General features: G+C 54.2%; 1 protein-coding gene across 3 annotated transcripts in view; it reads right to left on the bottom strand.

Moving 5' to 3' along the window:
- Nucleotides 1-281: 281 nt before the first annotated feature.
- The window catches only part of Mdga1 (MAM domain containing glycosylphosphatidylinositol anchor 1), a 57,316-nt gene continuing 38,543 nt past the window's right edge, over nt 282-19,054 (bottom strand). For 2 of the 3 annotated variants that reach the window (XM_057794777.1, XM_057794775.1), the window contains 12 exons: nt 18,424-18,753; nt 14,730-15,026; nt 14,038-14,322; nt 12,485-12,636; nt 11,529-11,706; nt 11,259-11,282; nt 10,163-10,315; nt 9,716-9,850; nt 5,549-5,679; nt 5,290-5,398; nt 4,966-5,102; nt 4,645-4,709 (listed from right to left, as the gene is read on the bottom strand). In XM_057794777.1, the coding sequence (XP_057650760.1) occupies nt 4,966-5,102; nt 5,290-5,398; nt 5,549-5,679; nt 9,716-9,850; nt 10,163-10,315; nt 11,259-11,282; nt 11,529-11,706; nt 12,485-12,636; nt 14,038-14,322; nt 14,730-15,026; nt 18,424-18,753 (1,931 nt within the window). In that variant the 3' untranslated portion in view covers nt 4,645-4,709. Of the gene's footprint in view, nt 4,710-4,965; nt 5,103-5,289; nt 5,399-5,548; nt 5,680-9,715; nt 9,851-10,162; nt 10,316-11,258; nt 11,283-11,528; nt 11,707-12,484; nt 12,637-14,037; nt 14,323-14,729; nt 15,027-18,423; nt 18,754-19,054 lie in introns of all 3 variants that reach the window. The other variant, XM_057794776.1, reaches the window with a different exon arrangement.

Here is a 19,054-nt window from a genome sequence, read left to right as displayed (position 1 = left end):
CCCAAACCCAAACTCTTTGACAGCCTTCTGTTTCCATGATACACTTCCTGGTGATGGTCTGAGCTCCATGTCTGTCTCTCCCACTAGTTGGACACAGTGTTTGTCTCTGCAGCAAATGACCAGAATAAGAATTTGCCTTGGGCAGACAGCAACGGGTGTCCTCTGTGTAGGGCACAGTGACAGGTGGCAAAGCGAGGAAAGACTGCCCCTGCCCATCCCATCCCCTTGCTCTCCCTCCCTGAAGCCCAACACACGCAGGCTGGCCCTGAGTTCTAGAACACTGTGTTTTTATTGATTGAAACAATCGCGGCCGTGACTAGAGGTTACATTTTGGGGTTTGTGGAAGAGAGAAAGATGGGCAATGGGGAACAGAGGCTGGGTGGAGACAGAGAGCAAGGCAAAGGGGTGAGGCAGGGTCGTGAGACCAAAGACGACCCCAAGGCATGTCACCCGTGAATGGGGGGGTCTCCTGTTGTGCTTTTACCTCAGTGGCAGGATGGGCGGGGCAGACGTGGACCTGGGAATCTGAGGAAGGGCTGACTTTCCCCGCATCTGTGAGGCCCCAGGACTGGAACAGTCCTCTCTTTCCTGTCCCTTATGGGCTGGGGATAAGGGCTTGATGAGCAGGAAAGGGGTGGTGGTGCTTGGGGATGTCCTAGGGCATTCCACCTCCTGCCCAACTGGGCTGAGATGGGGGAGATGAGGTGTCTGGGTAGAGGGCAGGAAGCTGCTAGGAGGGGGAGAGCATTTCTAAGAGGGCCCCTGGGCAATGAAGGCAGGCCACACATGGAAGGGAGAGGGATGGGGATGGGCAGGTGCCTTCTCTCTGAACCTCAGTTTTCTCACCTGTACAATGGGCACTCCAGGTTAGATGCCTCTAAGATCCCTTCCAGTGCTAAAGGTCAAGAGATCTCCAGAAAAGAGTGGTCCTTCTGCCCCCACACACAGACACACACAGATACACACACACGTGCATGCACACACATGTACACATACACACACGCACACATACATGCGCACACACACACACAGCACTGACAGGACAGAATGCAGCCAAAATCTAAGCTCAGCCAATAGCCCGTAGGAACTCTCTAGTACAGGCTCACGCTTCACACTCCTAGGCTGTTCCCTGGAAACCCACCCTTCCTGCCCCATGGAGCTGTCCAAGCAGAGGAAAACCCAAGGATACTGCTCGTCCTCCGCAGCCTTCCTGGTCCTGGGGAGGACGTCAGGAGGATGAGGACACTGGCATCTGCCAGCCTTGGCTGCCAGCCCAGCCTCCTGTGCTGACAGCAGCGGGCAGTGGGGAAACAGAGTCTCCTCTGTCTGGAGCCTGTGGGAGGAGCAGTGGCTGCAGCCAATGTTGACAGAGAATGACAGCTTCCATGTTGTACCCTTGCTGTCCACGGGCTGGGAGTGACTGTGGCCTGGGAGAAGAGGCCAGAACAGGACAGGGAGATGGTTTCTCACTTCAAAAATCCTCACGACACCTGTCGCATGTGTGACAGGCCCAGCAGCACTGAAGGCACGCAGAGAAGGGTCCGTTCCGCTCAGTCGCCTATAGCTAGTCAGTCAGGTAAGAGTTTCCCAGGAGCAAAGGCCAGTGGGACAATGCCCCCAGGGCTGTAGCACTAGGTTTCCAAGGCTTGTGCCATCCCTGCCCTCTCTGTTCCAGCTTCTGCATTTGTGCCATGAAAGGCCGGCTTGTCTGAGGCTCATCCTGGCTCTACTAGCCTGAACAGGTACTTTCAGAGAACAGGAGAAAGAGTGAACGAGAAAGGACCAAGGGGAGGAATGTGCCAGGAGGAGCAGTCTTGGTCTTCGGATGAATGGCGTATAGCATCCCCGGGAGCTTGCCTGTGGTGTGGTCCCAGGGGCAGGGTGGTCAAGCTGAGACTTCCCATCGGTTGCTATTCAGTCCCTTATCCCTTTCTCCCCCAGACACTAATCTGCAGGGGCTGGGGTAAAAGGGCCCCAAACCCCTGAGAAATGACTCTGGGATCCTTGTTTTAAGGCCACAACTTTCCTCAGTTCCCTCAACACAGAGGGTGAGGCTGCCACTGAAGAGATAAGCTAGATCCCGTCAGCCTCCCGGGGTGGTCACAGGCCACCTATCCCAACACTGACCCATAGGACATATAGAAAAGCGGATTCACAGGCACCACATGCACAAAGCTCCTACCCTACAGTTACACTTCGGCACTCAGCCTTGCGTACACCTGAGTACTTCCAACACACACACACACCTGACACCCCAAGCCCTGCATGCCACGGCTCACACAGACGTGCACACCCCAGCCTTACCCACTTGCACAAGAAGGTAGGTTTCTTAGCAGACAGGCTTTGTAATCTCAGGCCACACACCCTCATACATGGCTGCTTTCACCATAGGGAAGATTCTGGAATATGGGAATGCATACTACGCATTCCTGTATCCTGGCTCTGAGATATAGAGCAGTCAGGACAATGGGTAGATGTGGGGGAGCAGGCTTAGGGTGGGGTGGGAGCCTCAAGGAGGAAGGAGTGGAGCTGTTTCTCCAGGATGGCCCTGGAGTTGAGAGGATCCGAGCTTCCCGTCTCGGGTTATGCTAAGATACTCCTCAATGTTTCTAATGCCAGGCTGCATTCTGATGCCATTGAATCACACCCCCACCCCCAGGCTGAGGCCCAAGCACTTGTACTTTTAAAAGACCCTGGAGGTCAGTTCTAAAGCCAGGGCCAGGGACCACTGGTTTGTGGGATCCATTCCACCTGGTTTTCACCCTAGTCTCCCTTACACCAGCAAGAATGGAGGAGGGGCTCAGAGGGGGAGGGGCTCACAGTCTAGATAGGGGCAACAGACTCCGCACAGATGGGACAATTAAGGAGCAATACCAGGCAGATGCCATGGAAGCGTGCTCTGGAAGCCAGAGCAACTCACTTCAGACAGAGGCCTCGAAGGGGCCAGGAAGGCAGACACGCTGCTCGGGTACCAGAAGGTACAGCTGTAGCCTGGCCTGGCAACCCAGCAGCCATGATGATGCTGATGACGGGGACACAGGCCAGGTGGAGTTGGGGGCTGGGCAGCAAGGGTCCTGATCCTCAGTGTGTCCTGGTGCCACGGTGCTGCTGGGAGGCAGGGGCGGGGGTTTCCAGCCTCTTCTCTGCAACTGTCCCCCCAGAATGCACAAGGAAGAGCCCTGTGCCGTGCCTCCAGCCGAGGGGCTAGCCTTCAATAGGGTCGTCTCTAAGTCCTTTGTCACCAGAGGAGATGCAAGATTTAGGCTGGAGCAGGCAGTCTGAGATTGCAAATAGGGCCAGCACCCACAAACACACCGCGTCATTAAGATGAAAAATGCACACTGTCAGTCACCCACAGAGACTGGGCTTGAACTCAGCCTCATATTCCTGTACATGCCTGTCCAGAGTTGTGCACAGTGCTACACAGACACGGATGGGCACACACACTCTTACACACGCAGAGACACGCATACAGACACACTTGGACACAGACGCACAGTCACACCACATGCACGGGTACATAGACTCATTGCAGAAGGGGCTAGGATTCCTCTCTCCCATGGAAACTGGGTAAGGGGTAAAGGGAACCAAAGAGGAAAGTTCTAGATCCTATCTCATCAATTTCAAGTTCCAAGGACAAAGTGCTCTTCCCAGCTCACAGGGAACAAGGAGACACAGCCACCTCCATCCATCACCCCCTTGCTCCACAGCTGACTGGACAGCATTCTGTCCTCTCCGCGGCCCCCTCCTTCCAGACCCACCCCCCAGGAGACTACATACCTAAGAAACAGGGGCCCCACTCTGTGGGAACGTGGGATCACAGAAGGGGACTCTGTTCCTCTCAAAGCCAAGCTCCACCCGGGAAGCTGACATGGACACTACTTTTTGTATCACCAGCTTCTCTGGAAGCTGGGACCATCTGAACTGGGGAAGGATGGGGGAGCCATCCTCACACTGCCCACCCCTAAGTCCTGTGGTGGGGTCCCTTTCAAGTGGGCACAGTGGGGCGGGGAAGATGACATCTCAGGGACAGGCAAGGGATCTGAGTTGACCGGTGCCTCAACCATCCAGCCTGTCGCCACGCTGAACGAGGGACAGAGAGCTCATAGAGTCCCACCTGGCCTGCCTGTGAGCCCTGTGACCTCCAGACACACAAGCCTGATGGGTCTGCCCACACCTGGCTCCCTCTGCCAAGCCTCTGGGCTGGAGTTCGGCCTTGAATCGGGGGACGGGGCAAGGTCAGAAACAGTGCAGTGCAGCCAGGATGAGGCCAGTGTCGCACCGAGGTCCTTGGAGGTGTCGGACGGAGGTGTCGTTCGGGTAAGTCCCTTGTCTCCATAGTAAAGAAGGTGCTGGCAGGTTGGCTAGAAACTTGTGCTTTAATATATCTGTGTGTGTGAGCGTGAGTGTGTGAGTGTGTGCGTGTGTTGAACAACCATCAGAGCCTGGCCCGGCCACTGTCCGTGTTCTCCGCTCATCCTTGTAGCCAATGAAGGCCCCCTCCCTGGCGGGCCGGCCCCGCCCCTGGGCACCCCGGCTGGCAGGGGTCAGTCTTTGGTACGATGTGGACACTTTGGTGTGCCGGAGCGGGGTGGGGTGGGGGCCAGACAGCTCTCATCATCTCTGCAATGCCAAGAGGAAGATAGCCAGGGGTCTCCAAAGCTGCAGGCTGGGCAGGCCGGGGGCTCCGTTGCCTGGCATTACCACCACTGTGACACAAGATAGAGAAGAACCAGGCCAGAGCTCCGGTTAGTTCCAGCAGGGGCAGGGAGGGACAGAGGGCTAGACCATGAGAGGCCTCACGATTCTGCTTCTTCCCTTCAGGGGGTGAAGGAAGCCTGAAGGTAGGAGGAGTTCACACAGTTCCCATAGACACATTTACGGGGGTTAACTCGGCATGCTGCTGTTCATGCTTACAAGACACAGAGCAAAGGACTTGACCTCAGTGGGTCTCAGTTTTTTTACCTATAAAATGGGTCTAATAGTATTTGATATCCTGGGAGCTGCCAGGAGCATTAAGCGAAGCCTGCTGCTGCAGCTTTCTGTCCTGTTCAGTCCACGGGAGCTATCGGTATTGGAGACGCCTGGGTCATGGGTGCAGACTACAGACAAGTCAGCAAGCTTAGGGGAGGCAGGGCCGGTGGCCCCTGTCAGTTCTTCATTTCCCTCACAGCCTGACTCAGTGTGGTACCCAAGTGGGCACTCATGAACGTTCCTGTCATCCAGGCACCCTAAACCCCTCCCTAGCAGCCCCCACCCCCCATCCCCAACCCACTTCAAGTCACATACCTTTATTGGGATCCATCTGCCTCCGGGGGCACTCTCCCTTCTTCAGAGTGACATCATCTATGGCAATATCCCCCAGGTAGCCCGAGCCTCGAACCCCCTCAAAAATAATCTGGGGTGGGGTCAGAGAGTGGGGGAAGGGTTGGGGAAGTTGGGCCTGGCAGCAGAGCTTCCCCACCCCTCCACCTCAGGCTACCTGGAAGTCCCCATCCCCTGCCTTAACTCCCAGGAACCTGCACGAGACCTTCGCCAAGCCACTCACCTGGAAGGGCCCACTGGGGTTGATGGGCACATGGGCCTGCTGCCACACATTGCCCTTGTTGCCACTGAGGGACCAGGCATGTGTATCTAGAGTGCCTTTGTTCCTGGACCGCACCAGAAGGTTGAGAGAGCCTGTGGCAGGAGAAGAGAGAGCATGGTGAGGTTGGCAATGACATCCTGGCTTCCTTGTCTCCCCTAAGCCAGCCTCTCCCTCCCTCCCTCACCAATGCCCACAGCGCTACCCTGCATAATGGAACCTGTTCCTGTGCCCAGACCAGCCTGCAGAGTTCCTTCCTTTTCTCCTTTCTCTTCCGTGTAATCAATGAATCAGGCCTGGAGTGTGTGTGTGTGCGCACGTGCACATGCGAGCGCACGCACACACAAACACACACACACACATGCATGCACACACACTGCCATCCCCATCCAGGAGGGAAACCATCCCAGAACAGGCACCCACCCCCCACCATCACCTCATCCTAGACGAGATTCTCAGCGCACAAGAGCACACCTAGACGGAACATGGTTACTGGGGTGAAGAAAGGGACTATTTTTAATTTATTGTATAGTTTTAAAAATTATATATAGAGAGATTTATTTTGTATGTGTTTGTATGTGTGTGTATGCATGTGTGTGTGCGTGTGCATGTGTGTGCAGGCCAGAGGTCAACATTAGGCGTCTTCCTAGCATCTTTTTGTACACTGACCCTGGAGCTCACTGATTGACAGCTGGCTTGGTAGCAAGCGTCTGGGATTTGCCCGTCTTGCCCCCAACCCCCCAGTCCCATCAGGTTACAGTTGTACACCGCCACTCAGCTTTCTCGTGGGTGCCACGGATTTGAACTCAGGTCCTCATGCTTGAGCAGCGAATACTTTACCACTGAGCCATCTCCCCAGCTCCTTATTTGAATGTCTTACACACTGGGTAAATCTAGCCTTCTGAGCCATGATGCTATGACAAAGCGAAAACACAACACTGCAACACAGAATGAGTTTATTTAAAGACATGAACGAGAACTACACGGCTATGGTGAGATTCAGAGCAAGCCTGGGGTTCTGACCCATCTGTTGCAGCCTTGGGGATCTGCGATCCCAGAGTGCTGGGGGTACTCAGACAGCAGCGGGTTGCAGTATCCTAAAGGCCACACAGGTGCCATCAGTGCCCCCTGGACGTCTCTTTCAGCCCTTCTCGACCACTCCCATGGCACAAGAGATCTGGCTCTATAGGAAAGGGAAATCCATCTTCAGAGGCACCTGGTGGCTGGCATTTCCGTGGCGTTGCTCACAAAGCTGAACCATCTGTGATGCCAGAGAGACAGACCCCTCCCTCCCCACACTGCGGGGAGAGTCACCAAATGTTACCTGCCTTGGATGAAAGGAGTTGGCTGGGACCAAGAAGAGCTGACGAGACACAAAGTTTAGGGACAGCTGGTGCCCAAAGCTGCCAGGCACAGTGAGTGTGGGGGTGGGGGCTACACAGCAAAGCTAGACCTGGGGGACATGCTAAAGGCTCAAGGCTGACAAGAACTTATCCCTTCAGCATGGGCCCCTAAGAGGATGGCTGCTTGTACCCGCAGAACAGGAAATGGCTACCCTGGCTTCAGCAAGGCCCAGAGCCAATGTTTTTCAGGATCCTTACAAACCATCAACTGCAGAACAATTTTGAGTTTAGCTTGGGCTACATAAAACCCTGTCTCAAAAACAATCTTTTCAAAAGATTGATTCATTTTTATTTTGTGTGTATGAGTATTGACCTGCATACATGCACGTGCGCCGCACATGCGTCTCCCAACGGAGCAAGAAGAGGTTTCAGATGCCCCCAAACAGGAGTCTCAGACCATTCTGAGTTATCATGTGGGTGTCAGGAATTGAACCCAGGGTGCTCTTCAAGAACAGCCACTATTTTTAACTGTGACGCCATCTCTTTAGTGGAATCAGTGAGCTCTGGGCTCAGCAATAGACCCTTTCTCAAAAAATTAAGGTTGGCAGGGTATTCTGGCGCACGCCTTTAACCCCAGTAAACAGAAAGCAAAGAAAGGTAGATTGCTGTGAGTTTGAGGCCAGCCTGGTCTATACAGTGAACTCAAGGCCAGCCAGGGCTACAGAAAAAGACTCAACCTCAGAACAAAACAAAAAGCAAAATAAGGTGGAACTTGAGAGAGAAGCAAGCCCAAGGTCGATCTCTGACTCCGCACACAGCTGCACACACACAGACCCACGCGTGCTTGCAAACAAACAGGCAAAACAAAAAGCAATTCGACGAAGGGGAAGGGCAGCTGTGTTGGGCAGGGTAGTGAAGGATTGCCCCAGGAGACCCGAGTGAAGGAGAAAATAACATTCCAGGCCAGGGATGTTTCTGAGCAAAGCCCTCAGAGGCAGGAATGTGCCTGGACGATTCAAGCAAGGGATGGGCACCAGCGTCAGGCGGCAGCAAATAAGACCAGAGAGGGGTTAGAGCTGTGCCCGGTGATGGGAGACCTGAAGATGGTGACAGGAAGGGTCAGAGGGTCCTGGGCAGAGGAGGAACATGATCTGGGATAGAGTCTCTCACAGTTGGATAGTTCTGTCCGTGGGCGGCATGCGTTCAACCTCTCAAATAGCTCACTCCTGACCCACAGGTCTAACGATGAGAGTCATCCTTAGCTGGCCTCAAAGCTGCCCGGTGTTTGCTCCACTCCTGGGAAGCCCGGACAAGGTCTGTGGTCACAGAGCCTGTCCCCTCAGGCTTCTCTCTAATCCGCCAGGCTTATACCCTCTGTGCCCGTCCCCCCACCCCCACCCCCCACCCCCCCCGACACCTGGACGCTCAGGACCATACCACGCTGACAGTGACCCACCATCTGCATCTGCCTGGGACTGAGGTGGCTCACAGCTAAGACTAGGGACGCCAGAATGGATTGACTGCTATGAAGCTAAATGGAACCAAGGGCAAACAGCCAGGGTCAGCCATCTTCCTCACCCCAGGGGAACCTCTCACAGAGTCCAGACCCAGCCACAGTGCTGGTCTGAGGAGATGGGTGGGGGCAGTGTTCCATGAGTGCAGAATCCTCCATCTCATCCCGTCCTGGAGGGTCCATTTGGCAGGACCCTCCTCCCGCTATGTGGAAACTTCTCCAGGGTGAACCTTAAAGCCACCCCTCTGCTATGCAGGGGGGAGGGGCATGCAAGGGACCGATAAGGAAGGAGTGCCAGGATGACGGATGGCCCAGAGGGAAGCAGTGAGTGTAAAAACAGAGTATAAAACAGTGGGGAGAGAGGCTCCGTGTACTGCCTACTGCCTTCTGTAGTGGCGGCAGGACGAAGAAGAGCAGGAGACTCTTACTGCACAATTGTCAGTCCCTGTAAAATACATTAGCTCTTCCGTAGGTTTAAAAAAAATATTTAAGACAGGGTCTCACTATGTAGTCCTGGCTGGCTTGGTTGGCTGGCTCTGTAGGCCAGGCCTCAAACTGACCCTTGACTCAACCTCCCAGGGCTGGGATCAAGAGCATGCGCGGCCACACCCAGCACAAATAGTTCATTAAACAGCCTTAGCGTTCTCGACAGTCTCCAAGCCCAGCCTCTACACAGACCCTGTTTTCCTCATCATTTGCTGTCCTTCCACTACCACAGTGGTCACTAACTCCTATCAGATGCCATTAGCAGTCAGATTTGCCTGTCCCCTAGGCTGAGGAACAGAGACTTGTCCATCTCCCGCAACAGAGGGACGGATGCTGGTACCCGGCAGAAGCTATGGTAGCAGCAGCCGTGCTGATGAGCTCAGGACTGAAAAGTGATGCTTCCCCCAGCCCTCTCTCCCCATCTGGTGGTCCTTATATCACACTTAGGAAGCAGCACTTCTCAATGGCTCAGGAGGAAACACCTTTCTGATGTTGTGTTTTAAGATTTCAGGGAAATCAGACCCACGTCACTGAGCTATGCCGTCTTGAGGAAACGCTTAACCTCTCTGAATTACATGGATCCCAGTACCTGGCAAGCAGCCAATGCACAGTCAAAACAGCTAAGCTGTATTCTCCATCCTCAGCTCCACTTGCCCACAGTCCCCCACCCCGACTCCCAGGTTAGCCCACTTGAGAAGCTTAGGCCTCCTTGGGAAGTCCCGAGCCTTCTGTGGCTCCCTCATCTTCCCCAGACAGCTCACACAGTCAATATCACGGTCTCCAACTCACCGATGTGTTTCCCGTACATGTGGTAGAAGAAAGAGACACAGTAGAACTTGGCGCTGGCATTGTACAGGGGACTCACCAACCTTGCACGATCCCCCAGCTCCCGGGGCCTGGATGTCTCGATGAACATGTAATAGCCTGCAGTGGAAGTGGGGGGTGTACTAGCAACCTCTCCCCAGCCACCCCGCCTCTGTAGCTGATTTCCTCCCTGCTTGGTCTTCAGAGCTACCGCAAGTTGCTGAAGTCCATCTCCACCGAGGCTCCCCACCCAACCTTGCAGAACTCTGCTCAGAGCTCAGCAGGGCCCAGCTCTGCGGACAGTTTCTTCCTTTCTGACCTTCAACCAGGCCAGAGTTCCGTCTCCCTTAGAGGGTCCCCGAGGATTGTATGTGTCTCCTTCCCCTCCCCAAGAGGCCATGCTCTATTCCATACAACAGACCATGTCCTCACCTTCAGGGGTGCCACTGATGTCAGTAGGGGGGCCGGTATTGGGAGAGCGCTTGGGGTTCTGGGTAAGAGCATTTTGCCGCGTCCAGTCAAAGTTGTCTGTCAGGTCCTGAGTGTAACCGCAGATCTTCTCATCCTCAAAGTGGCAGGTGTTGTCTGCATAGGGGTGGGACAAAGGGACTCAGCCTTAGCCCCTGTCTATTCTATCCTGCCCTCCCCTTAACATCCCTAAGCCACCTTTAAATAATCTAAGTAATGGGTCCAGGGCTTCAGGGCCAGAGAGATCAGGCAGTGGGGTCCAGGACAAATTCATTCAGGAACAGGACTTCCTGCCACAGTCTTCTGGTTTAAGACTGCCTTCCAGAATAATGATTCTAGACACATACAATAAAATGCGCAGGGACTTCAAAGGAAATCAATTATATTGAAACACAGTTGTCAAAATATTCTTGTAATCCACTATATAATAACAGACCCTCTTTATTATATAATTAGATCACAAGATCTAGCTAGGTCTAATAACTACTGTGGTTCTGTAATACTAATGACTGAAAGTGACATTTACAGATGTCTGCAACAACTGTAAGGCGACGCGGGTATCCGCGGATGATAAAGTAACAGGTACTGATTATTCTGCAGGGGTTTGTTGTCTACACTCATCATTAAGGAGCCTGTTAAATTTCTGTCAGAAGCCGGGAAAATAAAGAAATAACGATGCTCCTCTACAGATTCAGACAACCTGTGAGTTCTGCACAGAGGTCCCTCGCAGGAGCCGCATCGCAGACTAGCCCCCTGCTCCCTGTCTCCCAAGTTGTTTTTTGTTTAGGGGTTTTTATCGCAGGAACAGATGAAATTAGGACAGCCCTACTTTTCCATCACTTTGGCAGTCAGTGCCCTTCACCAATGTGCAGTCTTTGAGCCCAGAGTAAACTCTGATTGAGAAGCATCTCCAGCCCCATCCTCTGCTGCTGGCTCTTCTCCATGGAAACATTGGAAGCAGATATTTTTCTCTCTGAGTATCCTCTCCAGGTCCCCATATCCCAACAGGAGAGTCTCTATGTTCCTAACAGGTAGGGGAAGTTAAGGACTGTGGTCTTACCTGATAAGTTGGGTGAGTTGATGGCTGAAAAAGCAAGCAAGGAAACCAAGTCAGAATTGAGGTGCACGGCTGTGCAAAGTGTGCCCAGGCTGGGGGTCAAGGGGAAGGGTCTTCAGAGCCATGACCGGGGGACCAGTAGGCCTGGTCTGTAATGACATGGTAAGCCTGCACAATGGGGTGACCCAAGTTCAAGGGCAATCTAGGAGGGGTATATTTAACGGGCCCACCCCTCCTGCTACCGCCAGAGCTGCTGCCACCACCATCACCTACGCTCTGTGTAGTGGATGATTCGGGAAGCCATGTCACCAGCCCCGAAGGTGGTGTAGGGTGTGAGGCGGATCTCATAGCTGTGGGGCACACGAAGATCAGTCAGGACGTACTCCAGCAGCTGCCCCTTCTCCACACGCCGCACCGGGATGGCCTTGACCATGGCGTTGTGCTGGTTCAGCTGTGAATACAGGAGAGTTCCCAGATACCCACAGACCCTGGAATGCTTCAGGGGAGCAGAAAGAGCAAAAGTCTGGGACATCGGCCCTCGGCTTCCCCATCTTTGAGATGGGGCAATTTGCTGTCCCAGGCCCCCTTCCAGGGCTGTCACCATGTTGACAAGGATATATAATGGTTACTATAGCAACAGGTAAGGGACAATTAGTGTGTCCTGGGCACTATAAAGTGCTTAGGCATCATTAGTCATCTAATACTCAAAACAACAATCCTGTGAGATGAAATAGTCACCCCCACTTCACAGATAAGCAAATGAAGGTCAAAAGAGCTGTAATCTCACTAAATTCTTTTCCTGCTCTGCTCCTGTTCCCAGGCCCTGTCCCCAAGAGTACACAGTCTTCCTCTCCCACTACTGCCGCTGGGGCAGGGCAGGACCACATAGACGGAACCAGGCAGGCATGAGAGCAGCCAGCATACAGGGCGCTGTCCCCCGCAGAGCTCCTGCTCTCAGCCCTGGGTACCAGAGGAGATGCTCACTCTAGGAGCCATAGTGACCACACCCAGCCGTCTTGTGTGTGGCTCTCAGCTGTGCCCAGGGACAGTACGGAGGACACAGTGTGCTCAGAGGCTCTCGGCTCTGGCTGCTACATCCAGACTCTTCCTCTGCTTCAGAGAAGTTGCCTAGACAGAAGGGCTGTGTCCAGGAACTCCTCCCGTCCCTATTTCCAGGATCCGCCATGATAACCGCACCCCACTGGCCATGCCTCACGCCCCTGGCCCACCTGGCGGATGCTGAGTCTGTAGTTGAGCACGGGGTCCACAGCGTCTGGCTCCCTCTGCGTCCACTGTAGCACATAGGAGTAGTTCTTGGACAGCTTGTGGCTGCGGGTGGGGTTGGGGGTGTCGAAGTAAAACTCCGGGCTGTAGGCTTTGGCTGAGAGGGCAGGGAGGGGGCACGGGGCCGTGGAGGGTGGAGGTGGGAGAGAGATGGGAAGAGGAGCCGTGGGAAGGGGTTGGTCAGAGGTGGGGGCGACAAAGAGAAAGGGGTGTCGTGAGGAGAGTTGGCGTTGGGAGGAGAGGGGATGGGGAGGATGCAGGTGAGGCGGGAACGGAAGGGTGATTGTAAATTCCAAGAGGGGTTGTCGGTGAGAATAGCAAGGAAGGGCCAAGGAAGAAACAGAAAGATTGGTAAAGACGAGGGTGAAGCATATAGTGAGGGAAGAAAGAAGAAATGGTGGGTGGAGGTCAAAAGGTCAGGAGACAGGGAAAATGGGGGAACAGGGAAAGGGAAGGAGGTGGGAAATGTCACAGGGCCTCTGACTGGCAAAGTTGAGTGGGTGGGGAGGGGCCTGGGACCTGCAACTCTAGCCCTGCTATGGAGAGGATTAAGTGGTTCAAGAATTAAAGGGGCCACCCGGTGCCTTGGAGGGACTATTGAGAAATCTGGGGGTGCCAACCAATAGGGAAACAGGTCTCCCAGGCTCACTGCCACCAGATCTGGCAGGAAGGTGGCTCTCAAAATGGAGAGGAGAATGAGAGGCCACTAGCCACCCTGGCAGCCTGTCTACTACCCTAGGTTCTCTCAGCAATCCCCACCATGCTGTACCCCATCCTGGCCCATCAGCAGCCCTGTGGGCTCATGGGGAGAGGCCTAATGCAAAGGAGAGGCTGAGAAGGATGTCTGAGCACCCAGCAGCCTGCACCTCTAGGGTGGCAACTGGGGGAGGGAGGGGAAGGAGGGCTGGGGAGGATTGTGTTGGGCCAGCCAAGCCTCACCCCGACATTCCTCAGCTTTTTAGGGGCATCTTCTACCCTTCAAGCTACAAGCGGGATACCCAATGGTTTCCCCTATCCGCAGCCTCTGAGGTCAAGCAAGGACCATGGGGTCAAGAACCATAGAGGAAGAGCTAGAGACTGAGATGGGACCGGGCCCTAGTCTTGAGTGTGAGCGGGGTCGGAAGGACAGAAGCACTGGAATGGATGAGGCTGAAGGGGTCTAAATCTATGGTGGTCGTTTGCAGAGACTGGTTTGAAAGGGACGTGGCTGTAGGAAGCCAAAGAAAGGTACCAAACCCTCACTAGCTGGAAACCTCCGGGAGAAAGCACAGGGATGGAGGGGCGTGATCTTGAGGGGGCGGGCCTTCGAGAAGAGGTCAAGGATTGGATCTGGGCTCTGCGGGGCGGGGTCTACACCTGGTATGGACAAGTCTTGGAAGATGAATGCCTAAGATGGCAGAAGCAGGACTGAAAGGGAAGCCCAGCTAGGAGTGGCAGGGCCACAGCGGGTGGAGCCTGGCTCCAGGTGGGCGTGGGCGGGAAGGCGGGGGACTCTCACCGGAGACCTGGAAGAGGCAGGTGGCTGAGCCCACGTCATTGGAGACGCTGCACTCGTAGCTGCCGCTGCTGTCACGGGTCAGGGCGTCCAGGCGCAGCTCGGCGTGATCGGTGGCCTCGGTGGCGACGGGGACAACAGGTGGAGGGGGCAACAACTGTCCTTTGAAGCGCCACACGGCCGAGGCGATGCGCTGGGGGCTGCCGCGCAGGAGCGTGCAGCGCAGGAGCACCGGCCGGCCCAGGGCCTGACGCACGTCCTGGGAACTGGGCTCCACCTCTGGCGGGACTGGGAACCAGGGCTGCGGTCAGTAGGACCGTGGAGGAGGTGGCTTATTTGTCCCCCATTCCCGTGACCCTGGCCTAGGAGGATCTCGGGGCGGATACACACTCGCAACTCATTCATACAACAGCCAGGCTCAGACTGCCGGCGGTTCCCTCCGGCCATGCTTCCCAGACTGTGCCTCTGATTGTGCTCAGTGGGTCCCTCGACCAACACTTAAAGACCGCACAGCCACGAAACTTAGAGCACTATCGCTAGACCTAGTTCAAATCCAAGGCTTGCTGTACAAACGAAGGCAAATTATTTAGCTTTTCTGTGCCTCTGCAGAGGAATCGTTAAGAGTTTTCAGGTGTGCAAGCAGTAGGTGGAGGGGTGGGGATGGCCTAGGCTGGGTGTCTGGGGAGGGGACTCACAGTGCACTGTCAGCTGCACTTGAGCCTCCCGGGATCGTACGTTGAAGCCATTGTAGCGAGCCGTCTGGCAGCGGTAGGTGCCGCTCATGTCACGGCTCACGCGCTCCAGCCGCAGCTTCCCATCCGGAGTCTCTTCCAGGGCCAGCCCTGAGGGCAGCAGGACGACCTCTTTGTCCACACGAGACCACAGCACTGGCGGCCGGGGCTTGCCCCGCACTTCACACTGGAGCTCGGCAGGAGAGCCCTCGCGCACGGTCACCACCGAGCGGCCCTTGGGCACACTGATGGTGGGCGGCACTGGAGGAGGGTGAGAGGGGTGGATGTAGTTAGGGATCCCTGGTCCCTGATGTGGGGCTCTGCTTTCCCCCCTTATCCAGCCCGTGGGTCCCACGGTCCCTAAGAATGCTCGGATCACAGCTCAGTGACTGGCCTTCCCCAATCCTCTCCACCTCAGGCTCTCCCAGCTCAAAAAGAGCCCTGAAGACAGCCTAAGTCTACTTCCCTAACAGTCACACAAAAGGGTGTCCTATTTTTCTTTTTCTTTCTTTTTTTTCTTTCTTTTTTTTTTTGGTTTTTTGAGACAGGGTTTCTCTGTAGCTTTGGAGCCTGTCCTGGAACTCCCTTTGTAGACCAGGCTGGCCTTTTCTTTTTCTTCTTGCACATGTTGGAGGGTGAGAAAGGATCTCCTTTAGTCCACCCAAGCTGGCCTTGAACTTGTTATGTAGCTGAAGTTAGCTTTGAACTCACCCTCCTGCTTCAGACTCTCAAGCACCTTTAACCTCTCCCTTCCCAGCATTACTTCTGCCCCTTCAGCATTTCTTAGAGATTTATGTTTGTGTGTATTTATGTGTGTAAGCATGTGTATGCACACATGCACACATTGCCTAGGGAGGCCAGAAGAGGGCACTGGATCCCCAGGAACAGGAGTTATAGAGGGTTGTGAGCCACCCTGGATTTCCAAAGCACGCAGAGGCTGGGAGCCAAATTCTTGTCCTCTGCAAGTGCCCTCAACCACTGAACCATCCCTTCAGCTTTTCTTGCCTACAGTATTAGCACACCACCTTAACTCTACCCTCAACTTCCAACATCCTGTAGCCCTCCTTCCAAAGTAATAAGCACACTGGGTTTCAGAAGGGCACTCAGGCCGGAGCCTTCTACATGACAGGCCAGTGGCACCGAAGCTGAGCCACAGCCTAGTGCTAAAATCACTATTAGAGTTCTGTTGTTCACAGTCAAACCCACTCCACCCCAAAACACTGCCAAATGGAGGGTTCTGAGAAGACCTTCCTGGGTCTTAACCCACATCAAACGGTTTATCATTAAATGTCAAGTATTGAACATTAAATATAATTAACTATAAAGCAATTATTCGTAAATGACTATACAAACCAGGCGAAGGGCCAGTTGTCTGGTTTATATAAGTTGTGCCCTGGCAACATCTGTACATCTATTGGCTTCCATTTCACAGCTTTCTCTCGGTATTTTGGAGCCAGTTTGTTCATTTCCCATCTCCCTCTAGGTTTAAATAGTTCCCAGAAGCTTCTGTGCTCCAGGCATTGGACCCATGAGCCCAAAGCAGAACCAGCCCTAGGCTGCTTCCCTAGGTCAGACACTTCCGAGCTCCCCCAGGATAAAGAGTTCCCCCTCTCAGTGGGCGCTGAGGTTAAAGCTCAGGCGACTCTGGCCTCCCATCACCCCCAGCCTTAGCTCCCATCTGTGCCCCAGTATCCCAGCTGCGTAACTCATTTTATGAGGAATCTGCTCACCTACCCGAGATACACCTAGTCTCCTACACTGGGCAGCCCCCTGTTCTTTTTGTTGTTGTTGTTGTACCCCTTCTGGGTTTATGTCCTCACCTAGCAGATCCCACGGCACCTCCAAGAATCACGTGGAACACACCTCCTGCAGAAAGCCCTCTCTGGCTTCCTAGGCAGTCTGGCCTTCCTTTGCTTGTGTCCCCTTGGCTTCCTAAGCAAGAGTTCCAGCATTTTCCCTGCCCTCTCCCTTCTCCTAACGGCCCTAGCTCCCCTGCCCAGACAGCGAGTTCTGAGGAAGGGACTGGTGGGTTCTTAGTTTGCCACAGCTTTGCACAAAGGACTCTGCAAAATCAATCTGTGGTCTTTGTAGAGTTCCCATCTACTCTGAGGTCCTGCTCGGGCCCCTTCTAGAAGCCTCCTCTGCGCTCTCCAGTCTCATTGGGTTTCCACGTGTGCAGCGGTCAGGGCGAGAGGGTCTGCTGAGGGTCTAATTGCCCACCAAGAGAAGTGGAGGCCAGAGCTTAAGTGTCAAAGGAAGAAATACTCATAACGATTAGAGTTGGCAGTGTACTGGTTGGTCACGTGACTCACCAGCCACGATCAGCTGGCTTCTCAGTAGAAGGTTCTAGGGCTCTCTCCCAACAACCACCCTCTGGCCTCATGCCATCTTTCTGCAGTGCCAAGCACAGACTCCAAAGGCCCTTGGCCGGGCTCCCCCACCCCCGCCGAGCTCCACTGATTGCTAAGTGTCTCAAACTCAGGTTTCTAAGGCTTGCTTCTTCTTCAGTAAAATGGGAAGATAAATTGTTACCCGTGACCAGCTGGCAAGGTAACTCCATGGTAAAGGCACTTGCTGCCAAACCTGACCAACTGGGTTTGATACCTGGCACCTACACGGTAGAAGGAGAGAACCCAGCTCCAGCAAGTTGTGCTCTGGCCTCCACACGTGCCCCACAGTACGTGTCTACACATGCACATCCACACAGAATAAAGGAGTAAAACAGTGGGGGAATCCTGTCACTATAAAATGAGTCACAGAGGTGAATGAAGAAACCATAGGCTCATAAGAATACACTCAATTTCCTATTACCAACTCACCGTATTATAATAATTATTATAAGAATAAAGCCCTGACTCTTCACCATGGCCTGTCACAGGATGCATTCTGCTCCCTCAAAATCCATATGTGGTCATGCCAGTGTATGAAAAAAATGTGGCTATATTGTAGACAGGCCTTTTAAGGCTGAAGCCAATGGGATCTCCCCTAATCCAGTCTAAGACACAGACACTAACAGGGAGAAGATGCCACCAATCAGCCAGGAAGCCCAACTCTACTGACACCTTGACCTCAGACCTCCAGTCTCCATGGCTGAGAAGTCTTCAGGATGGCCTCTCTGAGCTTGTACCATTCCACTCTCCTGGCCACTCTCTCCCACCCCCAGAGGACCAGTGCACTCTCCTTCCTGGCCACCGTGCCTCTCCCACCCCCAGAGGACCAGTGCACTCTCCCTCCTGGCCACCGTCCCTCTCCCACCCCCAGAGGACCAGTGCACTCTCCCTCTACCACAGTGATTCTGCATACGCTGATTCTGTGACTTCTCTGGCTCTCTTTTCCTTAGCATAATCTTGTTCCTCCCTCAGATCTCATTCAAATTACAGTTTGCAGTGATACATTTATTCATGAACTGTCTGAAATAGGTTCATCTTCCTACCAAGTTCAAGGAACACAGCATCTCCTCTTCCCATCACTCTACCTCAAGACCTGTCACGGGGCCTGGCTATCACAGAGCAACAACATGTGTGTATGGCATGAACAAATAGTATCCTCCTCCTGCTAGACACCCATTTGCAAATTGCTATGTCCCTCCCACCCCCACTCCCCACCACACACATACTTTGGGCCTCTAGGGCTTCCCCACAGTTCCCAGTGCCCCCACCTGTCTCAGAGGAGATGTTGACCTCAATGCTGAGGTCAGGCACCGGTGATCCCGGGAAGGACGCCATGCACAAGTAAGTGCCGTAGTCACTAAAGTGCAGGTCAATGAGCTCCAGACTGCTGGTGATGGCTGGCAGCTCAGGGTCATTTCGGGTCACCAGCAGTCGCTTGGACATGCGTGCCGGCTTGCCATTTTTGAACCACTGGTAGGTGACCTTCTCCTGGGGCACCGCATCCACGTGGCAAGATAGCTTCAGGTCCTGGCCGAGCTGAATGTTCTCGCTCTCTTTGATCACATCGGGGGTGATCTGGAATGTGGCATTCTTCAAGGCTGCAAGGAGATGGGGAGAGAAGGGCTGGGGCTGACCCAAGGACAGGCATCCACATCCCGCCGCAGCTTCTCCTCTCAAGTTGGCTGCACCCTACCCCTGCACGTGCGCACGTGCGCGCGCGCCTGTGTACCCAACCCCCCAACCTGGAAATGGTTCCAATGGCTCAGAGGTGTTTTAATAGCTTTAAAAGAGCTCAGTGCAGAAACGTGGGGTTGGTGCTGACTGCAGGCAGTATTAATGAGTACACATGGATCAGCGCTTACAACCTGTCCCATTGTCTCCAGAGGCAACCGGGGCTCC

Source organism: Chionomys nivalis, chromosome 19 (genome assembly GCF_950005125.1).
Source record: "Chionomys nivalis chromosome 19, mChiNiv1.1, whole genome shotgun sequence".
Taxonomy (NCBI): domain Eukaryota; kingdom Metazoa; phylum Chordata; class Mammalia; order Rodentia; family Cricetidae; genus Chionomys; species Chionomys nivalis.
Note: the sequence above shows the minus strand (reverse complement) of the source record. Positions and strands in the feature narration are given on the sequence as shown.